The sequence below is a fragment of the Paramisgurnus dabryanus genome, chromosome 17 (assembly GCF_030506205.2).
Source record: "Paramisgurnus dabryanus chromosome 17, PD_genome_1.1, whole genome shotgun sequence".
NCBI classification, from domain to species: Eukaryota; Metazoa; Chordata; class Actinopteri; order Cypriniformes; family Cobitidae; genus Paramisgurnus; species Paramisgurnus dabryanus.
This window is the reverse complement of record NC_133353.1, coordinates 8,046,849-8,060,217: the sequence shown is the minus strand read 5'-3', so window position 1 is coordinate 8,060,217 and position 13,369 is coordinate 8,046,849. Positions and strand designations below refer to the sequence as shown.

The 13,369-nt window shown below is 37.9% G+C and overlaps 2 protein-coding genes across 3 annotated transcripts; one reads left to right on the top strand and one right to left on the bottom strand.

Annotated features, from left to right (window-relative positions):
• Positions 1-241: 241 nt before the first annotated feature.
• Positions 242-4,313, bottom strand: cenpo (centromere protein O). The gene is made up of 6 exons (XM_065249088.2): positions 4,178-4,313; positions 3,176-3,324; positions 2,497-2,629; positions 2,119-2,387; positions 1,843-2,005; positions 242-1,479 (listed from the first exon to the last, which is right to left on the bottom strand). The coding sequence occupies exons 1-6, from the start codon at positions 4,197-4,199 to the stop codon at positions 1,370-1,372; spliced, it is 846 nt and encodes a 281-aa protein (XP_065105160.1). The 5' UTR covers positions 4,200-4,313; the 3' UTR covers positions 242-1,369.
• A 296-nt stretch (positions 4,314-4,609) lies between these two features.
• On the top strand, positions 4,610-12,895 carry slc5a6b (solute carrier family 5 member 6). 2 transcript variants are annotated; one of them, XM_065254645.2, is made up of 16 exons: positions 4,610-5,015; positions 5,868-6,307; positions 6,474-6,539; positions 6,613-6,664; positions 6,766-6,833; positions 6,932-7,086; positions 8,461-8,601; positions 8,683-8,803; positions 8,933-9,021; positions 9,547-9,656; positions 9,819-9,889; positions 11,025-11,111; positions 11,300-11,490; positions 11,582-11,688; positions 11,891-12,012; positions 12,087-12,894. In XM_065254645.2, the coding sequence occupies exons 2-16, from the start codon at positions 5,960-5,962 to the stop codon at positions 12,204-12,206; spliced, it is 1,848 nt and encodes a 615-aa protein (XP_065110717.1). In that variant the 5' UTR covers positions 4,610-5,015; positions 5,868-5,959; the 3' UTR covers positions 12,207-12,894. The 2 variants fall into 2 exon arrangements, with proteins under 2 accessions (XP_065110717.1, XP_065110726.1); XM_065254654.2 differs by lacking the exon at positions 4,610-5,015 and adding an exon at positions 5,698-5,738 and having other exon boundaries at positions 12,087-12,895.
• The last annotated feature ends 474 nt before the right edge of the window (positions 12,896-13,369 follow it).

Below are 13,369 nucleotides of genomic sequence, written 5' to 3'. Positions count from 1 at the left end.
AAAACAGTGTTAAATTGATAGATCAAATAAAAATTAATAATATTTACTCTAGTATTACATGAAAACTATTTCCATAAAGACAACTGAAACATAAAAACATCCAGGGTAAAAAAAAATCAAAGCAGTGTTAAAAAAGTATCAAAATTAAAAGATCAGGAGCTATTATGTGAAACAATTAATTAAATTTCACTATACCAGGGAAAGATTTAGAAGGTTAAGTTTATTCATTCACTTGTAATTTGCTTCATAGGTAAATCTTTAGCTACCCACTTATTTCTACCACAATAGTGTTCACGTGACTGTCTATGAAATGTAATACCCTGAAACCTGAGAAACTAAGTACACTGTTTATATGTTTAAGTGTCATAGCAGCAGATTCTTACTAAATGCTCTTACAAGACAACAAACCATAGGCAGCAGTTTGAGGTACATCACATTTTTCTTATTTATTAAGTTTAACATCTATATACATATAAGTGTGGCCATGTGTTTGTTTGTTTGTAAAATATTTCAAGACTGTCTAGACATTTGAAATGTCTTTATCTGAGTTCAAATTGCATTCGTTTGAAGGTTAACATCTCAATATGACAACCCAGCCAAGCCTCAAGAGACCCAAGTGTTTCCTTCAAATAGACGTAAAACTGCGCAACCACAGAGAAGACATCCAGCTGCAGTGGAAACTACACAACATCAGCGCCAAACACAGAATCAACCTCAGACTTCTGGAACAAGAGCGAGAGTTTGTATTGAAGGAACACAAAAGATTGCTGCATTTAAAGGTGTGTGAGCCACGTGCCACAGTAAACAACACTATGAGGGATATTATGGAGGTCCGGATGGTAAAAGACGATCCACAAGAGAGTCGCACCTCAAAATCTGCTCCGACTTTCAAAGTCTTAACTTCAGCAAGAGGTGAAGATGATAAAGGACAGAGGTTTGCTAAATCAGCAATAATTTCAGGAAAGCAATGCGATTCATCTCTGCAAATGTTAATGACAGAGAAACTCAAAGCTTCAAAAAGTGGCCAGCTTTCATTTCTGCAACTGAAAGACTTGGCTTTGATTGACAGCATTTCCGAAAAAGAGCTCATGCAACAAGAAGAGTATTACAGATGGTACATAGCAACACTTAAACAACTCCAGAGAGAAAAGCTACGGCAGAAAATCAAGTGTTTTCTGGACACTATAGAGCACATTTAAAAATGTATACCAGTCAAATGGCATTACTTAATTACAAAATGTTATGGGTTTTTTTGTAAAAAAAAAAAGTTGACATCTATGCACTGTAAACTTAACAGAATACAAATCTGTGGCATCCCCATAACACCTCCCTGTTAAAAGAGCTCTTAGAGGTCCATTATTGTGTTCATTTAAACAATGCTCTCCATCCTTTTCATTGTCAATAGAGCAGTGTGTGCTGGAGACTCCAGGAACAGCATCCGGTTATCCTGCCACTGCTCAGATTCTGACAGTGTTTTGTCTGCAAGCAGAAGAAAACAATATTTGTATAATATTTGCATAAAAAGCAGGCAAAAGCACGCACATCAATCTAAATTGTGTGCTCGACAAAAAAACATAATAATGTATAAATGCAAAGTCGGCAACACCAAAGCCATGCACTAACGCCATGCACTAGCTTTTAATAATAAACATTTTTGATGCATTTTTACGTTATAATATTTGCATAACAGAGTCATAATGAAAACTGATGTAATTCCATTGTATAAAGTTTGCTATGCAATAAAATATCACTTATTTTTAACATCCTCTTGCAAAGTTTCTAAAAACAAAAAGGGAACCAAGTTTGCAAAAGCTGTTTTCCTGTTCCAGAGATGAGTTATACCTTCACTCTCAATGCAGACATGTGTTGGGAGATAATGTGTGAGATCTCTGTACTCCAGCGTGCACAAAACAGCCACACACGTCTCGCCTTGAGCTTTACACATCAGTACTAGGATGTTACACAACTGATTGCTCTCCATGATCTCCACAGAACCAACCAGCTCCTGTCACAAAGAGAAAAAAACATTTAAACTTAGATAAGTGTCCACATCTTCTAAAACCTCACTCATCTGTATAACAAGACAACAGAAAGACATGCAGATGACACGCGTCATACCTTGATAAGGGAGATCTGCTGTCTGCGAGCGGCTAAAGCGTTGAGATACTGGCTAAGCGTTTGCAGAAAAGCTTTGAGGTCTGTCTGCAGGTTCTGTTTGACGAGTCTCTCGAGTGGGATTGAAGGGGGGACGTTATGGCGAGAGATGTGCACGGTACGACTCACATCCAACTCCATGTTATACGTGTCCAAGTACACACCCTCAAATCCTGTGTGAAAACTCACACAAATGCTTCTTCCATCTTTACATTCAACCAGATCATAACCACCTGAGAAAGAAAGAAAAAAGGATAAGGTTTGAAAAATACAGCATGGAAATTACATTACAACTTATCTAACTCATTTTCATGAACAATACTTGCATGTTTCCATAATTACCAATTAAGTGATGGGCAAGCTGAAGGTCTTTTAACTGCATTCGCCAAGAGTTTAACAAAGACCTCTGTACCTCTACAGAACCATCAGAACTGTCATCCAAAGGAAGATCGTTTTTCATTTTATCTCGCAGAATCTAAATCACAATGACAATAATGCAGATTATGAAGATTATATGTTTGGGAGAGCAACTCTTTCACTATACAAACTAGGGGTGTGCGATATTGAGAAAACAGGCAATATGCATAGCATGCTAAATAATGCGTTATTCTATACGCAATTTATTTATTATTATATTACCAACATATGTTTCAAATTTCAGGGAAAAGAAAGCATCACAACAACTTCTGAAAGTGAACAGCCATGTTTTACTTTTGAATTAAGCAAATCAGACATTTTAACAAAGTAAACCAGAGGTGCCCAACCTAGGGCCCGTAGGCCCGGCGGGGCACTTTAATCCGGCCCGCAAAACAGTTTATAATTATATTAAAGGTTGTTTTCCTGATCCCATTTTTTAAACCCTAGTTAGTGTGTAATGTTGCTGTTAGAGCATAAATAATACCTGCAAAATTATAAAGCTCAAAGGTCATAGCCAGGTGATATATTTTCTTTAACAGAATTCCCCTTTCAAAGCCTACAGCGAACGGCCGGTTTGGACTTCTTTACTGCGTCATGTTCTTACCTTGATGTCATGAACCTGATGCTTGAGCTCATCTCTTTTGGTACGGAGGGCAACAGCTGTGACTTTAAGCATTTCTAATCTTTCAGACTGATGTTGGTCCTGCTGTGCCAAACCTCCCCTCTCCAGAGCCATCAAATGACTCAGGACACCTTAAATATAAATATACACAAGTTATAGAAATGAAACAATGCAGGGTATTACAAAAGCAAGTATTATGATGATGTCAAAATGCAGGGCATGTGCAAAACATCCTTATCATTTTTAAAAACCTGCACAAAGCGTACTGGCTATTTAATATTAGAATAGTCCATACTTTAGCACAGTGGTTCTCAAACTTTTTCAGTGTGCGGCCCCTCTTGTGTATGGCAAATTCGTTCGTGGCCCCCATAAATAAAATAACATTTATGACAAAAAACAGTTCTAAAACTTAAAATTTTTATTAAACAAAACATATTAAATTATACAAAGTAGTGCTGTTGGTTAGTAGCCTTATTTTTTTAGGTTTAAGTACACAGAATTCATGATAAATTAATGCATTTTATAAATTGTCATAAAACTGGGGCCCCCCTGGCACCATATTGCGGCCCCCCTGAACCACTGCTTTAGCACTGTATACAGAGTAGTGATTATACAAATCTAGACTTATATTTTAATCTTACATTCAAACTTCACTCTTGAGCTCTCTTTCAATTTCATTAGCTACATTTTGGGAGCTACATTAAAACGATTCTGTATACAAGCAGCTTGTAGCTTAAATTGATTTGTCCCAAGGCATTTAGGCACAATAGTTTATATTTAGGAACATGAAATACAAACAGCCTGAGAGAGAGAGAGAGAGAGAGAGAGAGAGAGAGAGAGAGAGAGAGAGAGAGAGAGAGAGAGAGAGAGAGAGAGAGAGAGAGAGAGAGAGAGAGAGAGAGAGAGAGAGAGAGAATAAAAGATGACATGCTGTTTATCTTGGCCCTTACATGTTGAGATTGTAATAGACTGCCATCAGTTTACCTTGTTCTGTCTGGTCATTCATCGCTTTGACTTTTACTTGCTGTTTTAAAAATGCTTGTTACTTTATATTTTACTAAATGCGACACAAATTTTCAAAAAACTGCCGCGCTGTTGTGACGTGCGTAACCTCGGAAGCTAAAACCAAAACAAAGCGTCATGTGCATCATCACCGCGCAGGATTAGCGCCGCCAAGCAATAGGCTTGGACTGACAAGGGGTGACGTAAAAGTACCGCGAGAGCGAGTCAAAATTAGACTTCTCTGTATGATTTCTCGAATCGTTCTCGCGGCACTTTGACGTCATCCGCTTCTCAGTTCTGCGGGGCCACATGAAGTCGAACAAAGCTTTTTGTATGCATTCATGCGCGTCATCAATGCGCACGGTTAGCGCAGCCATGCATTTTCCCCTCATGCCTATTATCGCTGCGCATGATTAGCGCAGATAGGGTAATCTCTGCTTTTGAGTACGTCTGTCATTCACGTGGTTATAATTTGTTGTATGAGCACATTATACATTTATAATAGATGTAATTTTATAGATGACTTAAGCAGATATCCGTAAAGAGTAAAATCTGGTTATTTGGTTATGGTAGGTAGGATTGTAATAGTCATTATTATGTGTAAAACTGCAGGGTTTATCTGTATGAAGGTGGTTTAGCAACATTTGGACAGCTGTTAGGCTGGTTGGCAGCCGCCGTTAAAAAACCAAGAAGAAGAAATAACCTTTAGCCGTGATGGCATGTGTAATATTTAGAGGACGTTGATATTGGCTGCACCCCGGATGAACGGATTGCATGAAGCTGCAGCTGGCAAGTGGCAACTGATATCTGAATAAATCTTGTAAGTAGGAAAACTTAAACTTTCATGATAAATAAACGTGAAACTGAATGCACGTGTCCGTTGATGTCTGCGTATCATTGACTGATAATTGTAGCGCGCGCGCCCGCAACTTTCCGTTTGGTATAACAAGGAAGTAGACATTTCGGAGTCATGTTGTGGGAAACACTTGTAATATTATATAAAAAAAAATGCGACTGTGATAATAATTTGAAAGGAAATGAGGTCTCGTGCACACATTCAGGGTAAAGTTGAAACCTCCCTCTCGTGCGTTTGAAAACACTTGCCAATCACTGTTAACCCTGTGTTAGCCGGAAATGTAATGTGTGATAAAGCTTATATTAACCACGTTTTTATTGTAGTAAAAGTAAAAAAATGTCATTTTTTTGTTAATTGACTGCCATTTGATTCACCCCAGTTTAACAAATAAAGTGAAGGTGTAGTTAATTAATGGTTACAATGGTTTTAGTACAAATAAATGTCTAAACTACTATGTCAGTGAAAACTAAATAATTTTTTGTCGTTACTGTTTTTTACATAATGCAAAGAACATTCTGTGAAAAAATAACCTTGATACCTTTAATATTAACTAAGATCATGGCAAAGATTGAAATCAAACATTGACGCTCGTAATCTCATAAATAGGGACTTTAGCCTGGATTTCACTGGCAGGATCACATTTCAGGATCAAAAATGACTATGGATAATTTTTGTAATAGTACTGTGGTATATATGACACATATGTTTTAGAAATAATATAGTTTTTCATGTTTACTTGCTTTTGTAAGTTGTAAGTTATGTTATTATTCAACGTATAGACTAAATGTCTTTATTGATCTTTGTCTTATGTTTCAGGTTGTCATGAGAAGTTCGGACAGATGACTATGATCTTTCTTTGGATCACACAGTGGAGAATCTAATGACACCTTTATGTCTGGAGCGTCAGTATGGCTTCCACAGATCACAAATACTTTGGCATTATCGATTATGTGATATTTGCTCTGCTGTTGGTTGCCTCCATGTCCATCGGGCTGTACTACGCCTTCACCGGAGGGCGTCAGAGAACCACGCAGGAGTTTTTAATGGCTGATCGAAACATGAAGTGCCTGCCTCTCTCTCTGTCTCTCATGGCCACCTTCCAGTCGGCCGTGGCCATCATTGGCACACCTGCCGAAATCTACGCCAATGGCACGCAGTACTGGTTTATTGGCTGCTCTTATATCCTGGGACTCCTGATACCGGCACACATTTTCATTCCTTTGTTGTACAGGCTTCATCTCAACAGTGCCTACCAGGTACATCCCTTTCCCTGTGCCATCATATTAAGGGACCTTATACCTAGAGAGCAGGACATTTTAAAGACTTTGTAGTAGCTAGCATAGTGTCACATGTTGCATGAGCAAACACGTATTCAGAAAATAAATAAATGATTTGTCATTGCTGCTTAATTCTCATTCACAGTATTTGGAGCTACGATTTAGCAAAGCCGTGCGTGTGTGTGGCACAGTTACGTTTATTTTTCAGATGGTAAGCTTTATGTTTGTTCTCTATAATGAAAATATGTTTATAAATAAATAAATGCATATGGTTTTCTTTGCAGGTCATTTATATGGGTATCGGCATCTACACACCTGCTCTTGCACTGAATGCAGGTATTATTATTATTATTATTATTACAGTAACTTTATGAAGATACAGTGGTAACTTTAATAATAAATAAACACAAATAAATTCTTGCTCTGCTTGTCTCTAGTCACAGGTTTTCATTTATGGGGAACAGTTCTGGCCACCGGATTAGTGTGCACTCTTTATACAGCACTAGTAAGACAACAGTCATGCACATACATACATCGCATTTTAGTCACACAAAGTATGTGAAATAGTACAGTATGTGATGTATGTGTGTTTCTCTCGGACAGGGTGGCCTGAAGGCAGTGGTCTGGACTGATGTGTTTCAGACGGTGGTGATGTTCACCGGTCAGCTGGCCGTCATCATTGTGGGCGTACAGAAGGCCGGCGGTCTGTCTGATGTCTGGGTTAAAGTCAGAGCTGGCGGTCGTATCTCAGGGATTGAGTACGTGTGTCCACTTTAAAGTCAACATGACTAAATTTGCCTAAGTTTAACCCCCTCCACCCACTTGTCATATACAGTAAAGATAACATCAGCAGCTAATCGAGTGATTTCAATGTTAAGTCAATGTGAAGATGCATTGATGCGTGTCTGGGGGTCTCGCGGCGTGAATGAGGCGTTTAGCGCGGCGCGGTAGACACGTTTCCGCCTCATTCGCGCAAGTTTGATCGTTGCCGCGGCAAAAGCATGAGTTGAAAAATTTGAACTTTGGCGAAAAAAGATGCCGTTAACCAATCAGGAGCTTGCTCTAGTAGTGACGTGATTACAGGATGCGAGCGGAGTCGCAGAAGCCCCTCCCATGACGCGAATTTCCGCGTGAATGTCTCGATGACTAGAATTTCACGTGTGGCTGTCACGCGTGAATGAAGCGAGTAAACCCAAAATGTTAACGCTCAATTCGCACGGAACGCGTTCCGCGCCGCAGAATACCTAATCGTGTCTTTGCATTGATTTAAAGCAACACTTAAGAGTTTTTGCTCTTTGCTCCCCTACAGGTTGGAAGCGGATTTGTCCATTACCACTGTCGTAAATAATTTATCCTACTGCAGCCAAGCCGGCTCTGATTGGATTGTAGGTCTGCCGTAAAGAAAGTTTTTGTAGTTTTCATTCGAACTACAGGACCGTGACCCGACGGTTGAAAACTTCTTTAGTGCGGTTTTGGCTGATAGAGGGCTGCAAAGCGAATGTGAACAACTGAAACTTTTTTGGAAACGTTACTTTAAGGAAAAAAAACTCTTTGGTGTTGTTTTAACTTGTAAATCACTCGCGCTTGGTGGATAAAAAATAAATCCCACCCAACATTTTGTTCCCATTCAGTATCCTGTTATGAAAGTAAAATGCAATGCAAATGTTTCACTAAGAAAAATACTCGCCATTTCTACAGTTAAACCAAATTTTTGCAATGACACATTTCTGGATACCCTTACAAAGATTACCCATTGTTTTTTTCTACAGTTAAGATGAAAAACCACAGCTACTATAGTTAAACTAAGGTTACCACAAAATAAACCAATGGTTACTGTAGTAAAACCAAAGGTAATCAGCACACCTAAAACAACATGGTGACTACAAAAAAACAGAGGCGAATACTACTTAAGTATTTTACTTTCTACATAAAAGTTAATTTTTAAGTATTCATAACTCTGATAAAGCACAGATGCTTGGAAAATGTACTTAAAATACTCAAGTAGTGTCCACCTCTGCAAAAAACATGTTTCATTTTTGTAAGGGGAACCTCAAAATGTTACTGTTATAAGGACCCATTCCTGTTTTGACTGATGTCATATGGATCGATGTTTAATGACCCTGTTGATTCAGTTTTAATCCAGACCCAACGGTGAGACACACGTTTTGGACGTTAGGGGTTGGAGGAGTGTTCCTGATGCTCTCTCTGTATGGAGTGAACCAGGCGCAGGTTCAGCGCTACCTCAGCTCTCGCACGGAAAAAGAAGCTGTGATGTAAGCGTCACTTCATCAGCACACAGAACCAAAGGGTTTTTTGGAGTCTGGTTGTCACAATATACAACGTGTGTCTTTCAGGTCGTGCTATATGGTATTTCCTTGTCTTCAGGTGGCTTTAACGCTCAGTTGTTTAATGGGACTGGTCATGTATGCTTGTTACGTTGATGAATCAAAGCTTCACTTCACGTCTAAAGATCAGGTTAGTACAGTATTACTTGCTATTGGAAGGGCACAGACATACAATTTAGTATTACATGTGATTCTGATCAGTGTTTTAGTCGAGTCCAAATCGTTCAAGTCTGATTCTAGTTTGTGTTTTGTATTCCAGATGGTCCTTTACTTTGTTATGGACATGCTGCAAAAATTTCCTGGACTGCCTGGATTGTTTGTGGCATGTTTGTTTAGTGCATCTCTAAGGTAGCAGCCACCAATTAAATTAAAGCATTTAAGAACAGGTCTGGGTCATAGTTCACCTCAAAATATGATATAATTGACTTGTTTTTATAAGTTATGTCAAGTATTCACAGGTCAAAAAAGTATGTTGAATTGACTTTGCAAAACCAAGGTGTTTTAACTTCATGGTGCATTTTTTTTTGCATACTCCCAAATTATCAATGCTGTTTTCTTAAAATAATAATGTTTTTAAAGTATCTGTTGTATAAAGTATTTGAAGTATCTTTAAAGCATCATAGTAATTAATATGTTGTATTAATTTATTATAATTCAATAGAAAAACAATATTATAAAGGTTGCGTAATTGGCATGAATATCACAGTGATAAAAATTAAAATACAAAAAAGTTTGTTTTTGATTTTTGGGTTGAAATATGAGCTGTACATGATTCAAAACTGCTTTTAAACGAATTGCTGTGTAGACAGAAACTGATTGATAAAATGTGACGTACAAACATGTCATCAATGTTGTTCCCATCTGAATTTACAGTACAATATCCTCAGCATTTAATTCGTTGGCCACCGTGACTATGGTGGATCTCATTAAACCCCATTTCTCTATGACCGAAGCCAAAGCTACTCTGGTATCCAAGATTCTGGGTGAGACGTGATCCTGTTGGTTTATTTCCATATAACCACACTATATTGTCTAGTTTCTATATTCTCACTGATGCATTATTATCAGACATTTTCTCAGTCGATTACAGAATGAATAAATGAAGCTTTGCATGTTTTATAATGTCTGATTTTCTTCTTATTTAGCTTTATTATATGGGATCATATGTCTTGGTATGGCCTATGTGGTCCATTTGATGAACAGTTCTGTTTTACAGGTAAGTAATGATGCACTATATTTTTAAAGTAAATCCAGCGTATTATTTTTTTTACAGTGCATGCTCCTATGTTCTCCCGTCTTGCATAAACATAATTGGCTGGCTCTGCTCTAGGTAATTTGCATAAGGGAATCTGATTGGCTGACGCACACGTTAGTGCTTGAAAAGTTAAGAAATGAATTTTTCCATGTTTAAATGCTATGATTGGGTCCCCAGTGCTTCTATCAACCTAGAAAATGTGAAAAAGATCAACCCAGTAACTTAGTTTTGGTAAACCATTCTCTGCAAGCATGTGAGAAATAGCTCATTAAAATGTGGCTCCCCTTGTGATGTCAGAAGGGGATAATTACGCCCCCTTAATCTGCACTATCCAACCACGGCACTGCCATTTAGTGCAGAGATCAGCTCATTTGCATGTTTAAGGACACACCCAAAAACGGCTAATTTTTTGCTCACACCTACAAAGTGGCAAATTTCATATGTTATAATAAATTATCTGTGAGGTATTTTGAGCTAAAACTTCACATACGTACTCTGGGGACACCAAAGATTTATCTTAAAGTCTTGTGAAATGTGCCATTTAAAGGGGCCATGGCACAAGACTTTTTTTAAGATGTCGAATCAATCTTTACTGTCCCCAGAGCATATATGTGAAGTTTTAGCTCAAAATGCCATATAAATTATTTATTATAGCATGTTAAAATTGCCACTTTGTAGGTGTGTGCTATTTTGGGTGTGTCCTTTAACATGCAAATGAGCTGATGAAATTCAAACACTGATCACAATGATGGGGGTTTTCTCAATTGTGCTTTTCTCTGCACTAAATGGCAGTGCTGTGGTTGGATAGTGCAGATTAAGGGGCGGTATTATTATAATAAGAGCTCCTTATGACATCATAAGGAGAGCCAAATTTCAACAACCCATTTTTTCATGTGCTTGTAGAGAATGGTTTACCAAAACTAAGTTACTGGGTTGATCTTTTTCACATTTTCTAGGTTGATAGAAGCACTTGGGACCCCATTATAGCACTTGAACATGGAAAAAGTCAGATTTTTTGTCATGGTCCCTTTAAAAGTTGCGTCAGATGATGATGATTGCTGTGATTTTGTATTAATCTCTCTTATATATTTGAAAGGCAGCTCTCAGTATTTTTGGGATGGTTGGGGGGCCTCTGCTCGGACTCTTCTGTCTTGGAATCTTCTTCCCGTGTGCTAATAGCATTGTAAGTACCATCCATTCATTCACTGTTTGTATGTGTATAGAGTTTAAACCTTCTGACATCTCTGATGCTTCAATCTCACATGGTCCAAAATTGTCGAGCAAATAAACGCACACTGATTGATCACTGCAGTCGGATCTTCAACAGGAATTTTGTAGATAAATGAGGAATTTCTTACTTCTGACTCTTAGGGAGCTATAACAGGACTCGCTGCAGGTCTGGTCATGGCCTTTTGGATTGGTATTGGTGGATTTTTGACTCGGATGTCCATCCCTGTTGAAGGTCATCAACTAAACTCTACTAACACAGGACTGGGTGTTTATGAGAACATCACCATCACACCTGCGACTGCCACCATAGATTCTGCCCAGAATCAAAGCAGGTGAGTTGAATCTTTATCCTCAATTATTGTATGTTGTTATGTACTCTGTGTTTTAAGGATTAATATGTTTGTTTGTTTGTTTGTTTATCAGTGGACCTTTAGGACTGCATGGGCTCTACTCTCTCTCATACATGTGGTACAGTGCGCTCAACTCCTCCATCGTGATACTCATTGGACTCATTTTTAGCTTCATGACAGGTAAACTATGACCCTGACCGCATTTATTCATAATGAGACACTGGAGAGTAAATAAGGCAACTTATGTTTCTATTAATTTAGCATATTTAGGGATGGGTTTTTCAAAACTTACGCAATTCATCACACACTGTTAAAGCTTATGATTTTTGCCAGGTAAAAAGATTCCTTATACTTTATATATGATATTTGATTTGATTGCAAGGCCCAACTAAAATAAATGATGTCACCGCCGGCACAGTTTATCCTGTGGTGGCCAACACAAAATTCTTTCTGCTAAAGCTTTTGAAGCCGAGCGCTTGCTGTAGATCGACTCCTGAACGCAAGGTAAGATTTTAGAAAGGTGTTACTATAAATGCATGTTTGTGTGGTTTTATTCATCATAAAATGGCTTCAAACAGGTCGATGGACTTGAAGAAGTTAACGGCAATGTAAAGGAGGAATCGGGTAGAGCAGAAGTGAGACAAACATTTTTGCCGTCTCACCCGACATCATACGTGGAGCACGAGACATCGGTCTAGAACAAAGCAACAAGAATCTCACAGTGGTGTTCGGATTCACCTGCAAACTTGCACTAGATTTTGTTTGTAAATTTTCACAATATACTGTGTATGTATTATGCATTCAAATCATTTTGTATTCGCAGCGGCTGTATATAAAACCAATGAACAATATTTCTGCAGCATACACCAGATGCCTGTTACGGTTAGAAACAAGAATGTTTTATTTGTTACTTTTTCAATAAAGGGGTCAAGAGCATGAGATGCATATTTTTGTGTCCGGGTGCTATTAAAAAAACTTTATTCTATAAAACCTAGTTTGCTTGAATACATTTTCAGTATTTTTTAAATAAGAAATACAAATATTTGTTTTGGTTTCTCAGACTTTTGAAATGGCAGGCGGGGCAACTGTCCATAGAAATCAGCAGTTTAAGACAACAGTTAAAAATGGTATAATGAGAAAAACATGATATCACATCATCCAGTTAACCCTAGGAGCCTCCTTTATAAAGCGTGCGTATGCACAAAACAGGGCTGGAAACTTGCGCACGCCGGTTCCCACGCAAAGGTTGTCATCTATAAAAAAACAAACTTCACTGCAGGGTGGGATCTGAGGATCTCATAATATTATCTCTTTTGTATTTCTGTATTGTATTTCTTTTTGCATACACCCTGGCAACCACCATCTGGGGTCTAAACAAGTAAACATGGTCATTTATGTATCAACCTGACCTCCAAATAATATAATGGGCCCTTTGTTTGATTTCTATTTTTAAAAATAATGTCATGTCTGTGGATTTGCATTGTAAATGAATGTTTTACAACAGTATGTTTTACCTGCATGAGCTTATGTAGTCACACACACAGTAAAACTACAAACACACACACACACATACAGAAGCAATATAGGGCTCAGATATACACTCACTGATCATGCAGATAAAGATAGTATAGTATCAGTTTTTGTGTAGAAAATAAATTACCTACAAGATTCAGTAAAGTATGAAAATGATAAGGACATGCAAAACAATATGCAATATAGTTGTGGTATTTTTAAAAAGGTTTTTGAGAGCACAGATATTATTTTGTTCTTTTATTTGTTTATGAAGATGAGTGAATGGACCTGTTGTTGACAGAGTTTGTTTCCTCGACGGTTGTTTCCCAGAAATATGAATTTCACTGAT

Coding starts and splice junctions, on each gene's coding strand:
- cenpo (XM_065249088.2), bottom strand. CDS start 4,199: ATGAATGACCAGACAGAACAAG. Junction 2,006..2,118: donor AGCAGATCTCCCTTATCAAG/GTATGACGCGTG, acceptor TCTTTGTGACAG/GAGCTGGTTGGTTCTGTGGA. Junction 1,480..1,842: donor TGTCTGCATTGAGAGTGAAG/GTATAACTCATC, acceptor TTCTGCTTGCAG/ACAAAACACTGTCAGAATCT.
- slc5a6b (XM_065254654.2), top strand. CDS start 5,960: ATGGCTTCCACAGATCACAAATACTTTGGCATTATCGATTATGTGATA. Junction 9,890..11,024: donor TGAACAGTTCTGTTTTACAG/GTAAGTAATGAT, acceptor TATATTTGAAAG/GCAGCTCTCAGTATTTTTGG. Junction 11,112..11,299: donor TCCCGTGTGCTAATAGCATT/GTAAGTACCATC, acceptor TCTGACTCTTAG/GGAGCTATAACAGGACTCGC.